Genomic DNA, 10,000 nt, shown 5'->3' on the forward strand with positions numbered 1-10,000 from the left:
TATATAACAACATTAATTTAATTCGCATAGTTAACGTACACTAAATTCGCCCAGAAGTCACTCCCCCCCCCCCTAAACCTTGTACACACAGAGCCTCGTGCAGAATTGCATGAGGCAGCTGGCAGTGTTGATTGCAGCACCGAGTGTCCACACTGTCTGTTTTGTAGAGTATCGTAGCTCTGTGTCTTGCCGAAAAGAAACTGCTAAGGAAGCGACAGAAAATGTATACGTATTTACACACACACACACACACTCATGTGTTCATATTTCATACATATATATATATATATATATATATATATATATATATATATATATATATATATATATATATACATATACATATACATATAAATATATAAATGAATATATATATATATATATATATATATATATATATATATATATACATATATCTATCTATATATATATATACATATATATATAAATAAATACATATATATACATATATATACACATATATATGTGTGTGTATGTATATATATATATATATATATATATATATATATATATATATATATACACATATATATGTGTGTATGTGTATATATATATATATATATATATATATATATATATATATATATATATACATATATATATATATATGTATATATATATATGTATACATATGTATAAATATATGTATATATACATACATTTATAAATATATATATATATATAGATATACATATGTACATATATATATATATATATATATATATATATATATATATATATATATATATATATATATATATATGCACACACACACACACACACACACACACACACACACACACACACACACACACATATATATATATATAGATGGTAGAATGCAGGAACGCACTTAATATAGAAATAAAAATTTTACCTCCCTGACTGGGACTCGAACCCGAGCCGGGAGATTGACAGACCCGGCCCTGAATCCAATAGACCACACGATCCGCTAAAAGAATTGTCTAACCAGACGCCTTACAACCGTCATGGAATTTACCTATGTGCTCATAGCAGAGCAGTGATAGCTAAGTTTTACAGACAATTCCCGTGGGCACTCGGCAGCAATTAATCAGAAATTCAAGTCCCAAATCAGGTTACCGAGGTTATATCTATGTGATAACATTCATTCTTTCTCACACACACACACACACACACACACACACATATATATATATATATATATATATATATATATATATATATATATATGTATATATATATATATATATATTTGTATGTGTGTAAAATAGATGAACATAGATTGATATAATCAAGAGGCTACACACGAATACATCTATACATGACAATGACAAATAACAAAGGAAACGTGTGATGAGGATTAGAACAATGGGCACTACCGCACAGCATGAAATTAGAGCGGTTGTGAGGCGCACGTCGTGTTGAAAAAGCCCGCCTGCAACACTACAGCAACACCACCACTAACATGCAACATGAGGCTCAGCGTGGATGGGCCTTAAGAAGCTTATTGGTCTGTGTGCAATATAGACCAATTCACACCAAGCGTGTTCAAATCTTATATTAAAAGATGTTTATTTTTTCCTTTTTATGACAACATTCATAATTAGGACAATACTAATACCTAAAGCATTAGGCATTAGCACTCGAGAAAGGATGTTTTAGAAAAGACAAAAAATATGCCTTTGCATATGCATATGGCATTAAGATTGACGGATTGTTGAAAATTATCTACCGCGCCAACAGCTCGGTGGGTATGGCATTAAGGGTGTCCCGACGGAACGGAACTTATATTAAAAGTAACAAAGGAACAATGGAAGAAAGGAACAACAACAAGGAACAACAACAGCAAGTGAAATGAAAGTTGAACTCACAGGTGGTCGAGTTTGGGTAACCCTGAGAAGAGTCTACGTCCCATAACAGCGACTCGGTTCTGCCTCACGTCTCTGCAGAAGGGGGGATGGGGGGGAGGGGGGGTTAGGGGTTCAGGTCTGTGCTTTTGGTTGCTTGCATTCTTTCTTATTATTTTTTCTTTGTTTCTTTTCTTTATTCTACTTATTATTTCTATCTTTTCCCCTCTCTCTAGCTCTCTATTCTCTTTATCTATTTTGCATATTTCTATCATCTTTCTTTTCTCTCTCTCTCTCTCTCTCTCTCATTTCGATCTCTTTGTTTGCTCCTATCCTCTCACTTTCTCTCTACCTGTTTCCCCATCATTCTCTCTCTCTTTCTCTCCAATCACTCACTCTCTCTCACACCCTATCTCCCTCTTTTGTCCCTCACTCCCTCTCTCACTCGCTTTACATCCATTCCACCTCCCCCTCCCCCCCTCCCCCCTCCCCCAATCCCTCTAACTACGCATACTACTACAAAGGACTCGCAACTACTTAGATTACTTACAAGGAGAGGAGGCTGGAGAGTCCGCTAAACGTCCCATCTTGTAAGTGGGAAAGGTGGTTATGTGAGAGGTTGCTGTAGGTGGGGGGGGGTCGGAAGTGGTAGTAGAAAGGGTGGTGTGGGGAGGGGGGGATTGGTAAGAGGGGAGAGAGAAAAAAAAAAACATGAATCAGAATGGTTAGAATTCCGTATATGTTTTCATGAATGTATAAACAAAATCCTTTATAATATGTATTCATATGCATTCTCACATGTACAAAAACTGGTCAAACACACACACACACACACACACACACATACACAAACACACTCTCTCACACACACACACACATCAACACTCACCAACACATACACACAACATACACCCCCCCCCCTTCCTAGAGAATAAAAATTACTTATATCTCTTCTCCCTTTTAATCCACACACAGACAAACACACACGAACACACAACAACAACTTATTCATACCGCCACACACACCATCATACACAATCAATAAAGATTTTACTAATAACGTCATTTTCTTAAAGTGTTGTATTTGATATACAATATAAATTTCATGTATAACTGAATTATGCATCAACACTCTTATCATCCTATATTCTGACGATTGTTAAAAAAAAAAAAAAAAAAAAAAAAGAGAAAAAACAAACAAACTCATCACTTCAATTAATTTATTATAAATATAAAGATGGTATTGTTATATCATGCTACTATAATGGCTATGATAAACTTTTATAATATCAAAACAATACAATATTCGAATCTATTCCATATATCATCAATATGGATTGTTTTGAGTATCATTGCAGCTGAGTATACTTGTAGTCTAATTACATTACCAATTAATTAATTATCAATTAATAATGAATTAATTATTATGAAAGTAGTCCCTACTTTGAAATGACAAGAATCTACCAGGAGTCGAATCTGCCAGGGGCCGGATTCACTAACGCACTTACCATGATAAATACGCTGGTAACTACAATTATGATGGTAAAAAGACCGCATCGGTATTCACGAACAACTTACCATGATAGAATACAATGCTAAATTTACCAGTGGTTGGAGCACTGGTATGTCCACTGGCAACTACAGCGATGACTCTCTCATCTCGCTTTATCTCAGCAAAAAATCAACATTTAAGGCGACACTTTAGTTTGCATGTACACTTATTATGATCAGAGTGATGGCAACTGTTCATTTTCATATGAATATGACAAAAATCAATAAAATTAACAGGAAATAAGCGAGAATAATGTTCATGCAGCTTCGTCATAGGCCTACAATAACTGAAAATAATACATGGAATTAATAATTTGACAAATTCAAACATTTTGTTTTAATAACATTCAGCTGAAAAACAGTAAACATATAAATATATAAATTATTTTTGTGTTTGCATAAATTTAGATACAATTATTTATAATCTTAGGGTTTGATTGGCATTTCTTTTTGGAAAACGTTGATACAAATAACACCACCATTGCGTGGAGCCATTGTTTCTTTTCTTTCGACTGCAATCTAAAAAAAAAAAAAAAGTATGTTTTTGAAAACCATTATGTTATATATGATCCATAAGATCATGCAATAGAATATGCTTTCTAGGAAATTAATTTATATAGAAATAATTTAACACAGAAGAAATCTTTATCATTTCTTGAAACAAAAAAGTCTCGCTGTTGGATCAGGTTTTGTTTACATGTTACGGGATTGGTCAAAGGAGCCTAAAAAATTATGTAAGGCGCTCGCTGATTGGCGGAATCGATTTACCAGAGTTACCATCAAATTACGGTGATAAAGTCTATTTACCCTTACCAGGCGACTTATCATCGCTTGATGAATCCCACTTTGCCATGACTGGTAAACGCTCTGGTAGTTGACAGCTGGTAAATGCCTTACCATCGTATGTTAGTGAATCCAGCCCCAGGAGTCTATGAGAGATTTTCCTGGTCATATCTAGCGGTTCTGTAGCGCATTTCGGATGTCAGGATTTAGCGCTCTGGGTATTGTGTTAAAGACTGATGGTACCTCTGGTGACCGCGTTTTAAGCCACACACACATACACACACACACACACACACACACACACACACACACAAACATGTGTATTGTTAATGTTGATAGAAAAAAAAACTTGTGCTCTAAAGTTAACGAAGAGGCGAAAATATGATGTAAATAAATAATGAAATATGCTAAAAAAATAGATATAATAATAGAAAAAGATACTGACATTGCAAATTGGTAAAAGAACCCGTATTTGAGGGAGGCGAGAAGTGGCCGCGGAACCTGCATGGAAAGAATTTAGAGTAAAAAAAAAAGAAAAAAAAAAAGAAAAAAAATGATGTAAAGTAGAGTTTTGTCTTCTTAATGGCAAACAACTAACCATCAAGTCACGAAAGTAGAGCTGTCAAAAGCAGCGGTTCAAAGAGAGAGGATCTCAAAGCCATCGTAAAGAAGCTGGTTGCAAGAATAGGCTATGAAAACGTGAATTTGAAGGAAATATTGAGAAAGGCAGAAATCGGACCCAAGATAGAGGCAGTGTCAAAATGGGATTAAAGGATATGCAAGACAATTGGATCAAGTGATCACGTTGCAAGAAACAATAAGGGGAATTGAAAGTAAAGTGGTAATCAACCCAAACAAAAGAAGAGGGAAAGATGTATACGGTAAATGAAATGAAATGAAAAAAAAAAAGTTGGAAACAGACAGAAAGAATACAAAGGAAGAAATGAAAACAGCTTGTAAACGCAACCAAGAAGAAAATCAAATTAAGCCACATCTTATCCAAGGCAATTGCAAATCTAGCAGACGTAAACACTGATATTGTTATACTGGGCCACGTAGATGAAGTGATTGAAAATTGAATCCAAACATACAGTGAAGACAAGAATTTGATTATTGATATCCTCAAGGCTCTATATACACCCACACCCACACACACACCCAGTTCTCGGATAAAAGGAACATTGTAGCATATAAAAGGCCGGGATTATTCGAGAAGCTCAAGAAACACCCTTTGAAGAATCATTCCCGATCAAGGAAAAACCTGGCAACCCACAAAGAATACAAAAAGGTGTATAAGAGAAAATGTGAGCAAGGTTTATAAGGAATTGCTAAAAAAAGGGAGAAATGAAAATAAACAAGGGATAGAACAAGTAAAAGACTTTGTATGGAGGCTGAAGGGATAGAGCAAGTAAAAGACTTTTAAGTATGTTGAGAGGTCTTCAAACAAAACAAATATACTTTTGGAACAGCAAAGCAGAGGCTGACGAAACTAGCTCTGTAAACGAAAGGAAAATTATCTAACATCGTTTACACAAATGCATACGGTTTGATCTCAATGTCACCACACCAAATACAGTTATTGAATGAATAGACCAGATATTATCCTTATCACTGAACCAAAATGTGACTTTTCACACATACAAAAAAAATTAACACTTGGACTTAAAGACCGAAATATTTGGAGAAAAGATAGGGTAAGCAAATCCGGATAAAGGATGTAAACATATTGGAAGACCCCATACAAAGATACAAGGAGATCGAGGGAAATAGGTTGAACTATTTTTTATTTGAATTATTATTATTACAGTTTATATGCCACCTCATACATCAGCCACTGTAAAGTAACGAAAAAGAAGAAAAAATAAATCAAATAAACGCCAGAGTCTATAGTAAAAAACATCAATTTATGGAAACAGATGTAAGAGAAATTCTCTATACAACAATGACTAGGTTTCGCAGAGCTCAAAGTCATTAGAAATCACATATGGATATCATCATTTTTTAATATGTGACGGAACATGCCAGGGAAGAGGGGCCATGCCCTTTATGCATCATACTCAAAAGGAGCAAAATATAAGTACTGATAGAAGGATTAGACAAGACCAAAGCACAAGGACCAGATGATATATCTAACGTCTCAAAGGAGGTGCTTAACAACAGTATACAGCAATTTTGTTAATATTCTAAGATTCGATGAAACAAGGGAAACTACCAAAAGCATGGAAACTAGCAACCATTACACTTTTATATAAGAAGGATGACAAACAATACAAATTAAGTTATAAACCAGTTTCAGTGATTACTTTACTCTGTATACTACCAGAAAGGATTATAAGAAAACAACGATTCTATCTCCTTAAAACAATGGTATGATATCAAATAAACAGTTTGGCTTCAGGGATGGAGTTCCTGGAATATTGCAAGGGAGAGACTGCTGAGCTCTTTTTTATGTAACGAAAGCATTTGGCAAGGTGTCACACAGTAGACTAAAATGGAGATTGGAACACCTAAGATAAGTTAATGGAAGACTCGAACAGACAAAAGTCTTTCTACCATAAAGACATATACAATAATAAGAAGGAAATCCTCAACATGAAGACGAGTAGCTAGCGGAGTACCCCAAGGCCAGTCTTGGCACTGATGCTGTTTTCCATATATTCTTTAATTTATGATTTAGGGTCGAAAATAAGGTCTGGTAACTTTCCAAATACGTTTGCAGATGCAATAACAATGCAAAGACCGTTAATAAATAAAGTTGCATCCCATAACCTCCAAGGGAACACCGACATCGAGACCTTATACCAGGAAAGTAATAATCGAACCCTACTATTAAACAAAGCGGATAAAGAAATAAGTTAGTTGGAAAATTCGTAAATCAGGGTCATTAAATCCTAACACCGATCATAGCTATAATTTGGGTATTCATGTGTGTGGACGAGGGTATTCTTACTTATGTGATTAGGACTAGTTTCTATTGTAATGAGTATTCTCTCTGGTTGACTATGTATGTATCTAATCTCACTTTCTCTCACCTCTCTCTCTCCTCCCTCCCTCTCTGACACACATACACTCACGAACTTACAAGACACACCTATCCCAAAGCAATTATATAACACCCTCAAGAAAGCTTCAGAGTAAGTCAACCTCAACGCTGCATCCATAGACACGCGATCAATCCCACGCATCCTGTGGCATTAAAACTGACGCTAATAATGACACAGAGACAGACAGCTACATTGATACTTACAGACTAAGAAGAGTTCGTAGTCCAATAAAAGCGTGACGTGACACGTTGCTCAGACGTTGATGACTCAGATCTCTGTAAGGTGAATTACGTAAAAAAATGATTATTGCATTGTTTAAGGGCATTGCATATAATGATGAAAGCGGTAGAGAGAGAGAGAGAGAGGAGAGAGAGAGAGAGAGAGAGAGAGAGAGAGAGAGAGAGAGAGAGAGAGAGAGAGAGAGAGAGAGAGAGAGAGAGAGAGAAAGGGAAAGTGAGAGAGAGAGAATGAGAGAGAGAAAGAAAGAGAAAGAGAGAGAGAGAGAGTGAGACACAGAGAGAGAGAGATAGAGAGTAAGAGAGAGAGAGAGAAAGGGAAAGAGAAAGATAAAGAGAGAGAATAAATAAACAGACCTACGGATACACTTACGGATAAGTGATAAAGAGAAAGACGATTATATCTTTAGATCACACAAGAAAACGGTTATGACTTAGAGATGAATTTAAGGTTTTGTGTCTTTCTATTGCCTTTGTAAAAAGAAGAAAAAAAATCTTTCCATATACATTTCACTTTTGTTTTTCCATATATCTTAATCTGGAAAGCTTTTCATACAACTTCAAAGAAATCCTCTAAGATTATAGACATAACCACAGTTATAACAATTAGAATGATAATCTCAGATATATCAAATATGTAATGTGCAATTTGGACACAATGTACAGATATAGGTTACAGATTTGTGGACAATGTATAGTCATCATAAACAATTAATACAAGTCATGTAATGTACAGATACAATACACACACAAACACAATGCACAGGTATAGTTAGCAAACTGTGCACAATAGGCAAGCTATATATAGTTGTACTGTACAACGTGTACACAATATACAAAGTAAAGATATAACATAAAACTCGGTCTACTTACAGTGTCGATAAGGACGATAATCCATAGAAAGCCCAGCTATCAAGGAACACCAACTTGTTTCCTGCCAAGTGACTGCAATACATTAAAGGTTTCTTAGAATCTAGAATTAAGATATCGTGAGATATATTGGACGACAAAAGATGATTAAGATGAAGAGCTAAGAGTGCAACATACTAATGGAGTGAAGGATTATTGCATTTGATTTACATATGTTGATTTTGAAAAGGTTTGTAACACGTGTCTGTATTAACATTTATGCTATGATTATTTCTATCGTTATAGTTATTATTTTCTTCATCATTATCATTATTATTATCTTCATCATTATCATTATTACCATTATCAATATTTTTACCATCGTTATTATTATTTTCATCGTCGTCATTATCATTATTATCATCGTTATTATTATCATCATCGTCATCATTATCATCATTATTATCATCGTTATCTTTATCGTCATCATTATTATCATCGTTATTATCTTAATCGTCATCATTATTATCATCGTTATTATCTTCATCGCCATCATTATCATCGTTATTATCTTCATCGTCATCATTATCATTATCATCATTGTTATTATCTTTATCGTCATCATTATCCTTATCATCATTATTATCATCGTTATTATCTTCATCGTCATCATTATCATCATCGTTATTATCTTCATCGTCATCGTTATCATCGTTATTATTATCTTCATCGTCATCGTTATCATCATTATTATCATCGTTATTATCTTCATCGTCATTATTACCATTATCAATATTGTTACCATCGTTATTATTATTTTCATCGTCATCATTATCATCATTATCATCGTTATTATTATCTTCATCGTCATCGTTATCATCATCATCATCCTAATTAAGACCAAATCAATATCATATAATCAAATATGCAATCATAATATATAATGTATAGTATATATAATATATGCAATCATAATATATAATCAAATTTATGCAATCATTATTACCAATTATACTGTATGCATGATAATTGGCAGCAAACCTTTCCTGAAATAAGTTACGAATGAATTATTGCTAAAGACCCAGTTATGAATGTTTGTTTAGCATTTCTTAGACAAATTACTGGAAGACACAGCCAAGAATGTAGTCAACTAATGTAACCCTCTTAAAAATATCTTTGAATTTATAGGATTTTGCATTTCAACAGATATTTACATAAAACATATATGAAATTCATGGAAATATCAAGGAATTCTGATTGTCAAAAATTGCATCAAATCATTTCATGTTCATGAGCATGAATAGGCTCTTTTTACAATAACTTTATGCAATTACACAGGCGCGAACAGAAACAAAGACACGCATAAACATACAGAATCAACCAGACATGAATACAAGCGCGCGCGCGCACACACACACACACACACACATACAGTACTGTACATACATACAAATACACAAAGTGACACACACATACACACACACACACACATATATATACAAAGTAACACACACACACACACACATAGACACACATTATTATTATTATTATCTATTACACACACATACAAATACCGACATATATAAGAAGTTAGGCAAATAGGTAGGAAATAACTAATAGACAAATCGTCGATAGATAGTTAGTAGACAAACAACTGGACACTTATTTGTTAAATCTATGATATTAC

The 10,000-nt window shown here is 34.0% G+C and overlaps 1 protein-coding gene across 1 annotated transcript in view; it reads right to left on the reverse strand.

The window, feature by feature from the left end:
* The window catches only part of LOC147469101 (G protein-coupled receptor GRL101-like), a 102,352-nt gene that overhangs the window by 31,624 nt on the left and 60,728 nt on the right, over positions 1-10,000 (reverse strand). Inside the window, exons 10-13 of the mRNA XM_086550890.1 lie at positions 8,338-8,409; positions 7,432-7,503; positions 2,401-2,472; positions 1,875-1,946 (exon numbers count right to left, since the gene is read on the reverse strand). Of these exons, the coding sequence (XP_086407016.1) occupies positions 1,875-1,946; positions 2,401-2,472; positions 7,432-7,503; positions 8,338-8,409 (288 nt within the window). The remainder of the gene's footprint in view (positions 1-1,874; positions 1,947-2,400; positions 2,473-7,431; positions 7,504-8,337; positions 8,410-10,000) is intronic.

Source organism: Penaeus japonicus, unplaced genomic scaffold (genome assembly GCF_977035675.1).
Source record: "Penaeus japonicus unplaced genomic scaffold, GWHDUDI00000001_assembly GWHDUDI00000024, whole genome shotgun sequence".
NCBI lineage: Eukaryota > Metazoa > Arthropoda > Malacostraca > Decapoda > Penaeidae > Penaeus > Penaeus japonicus.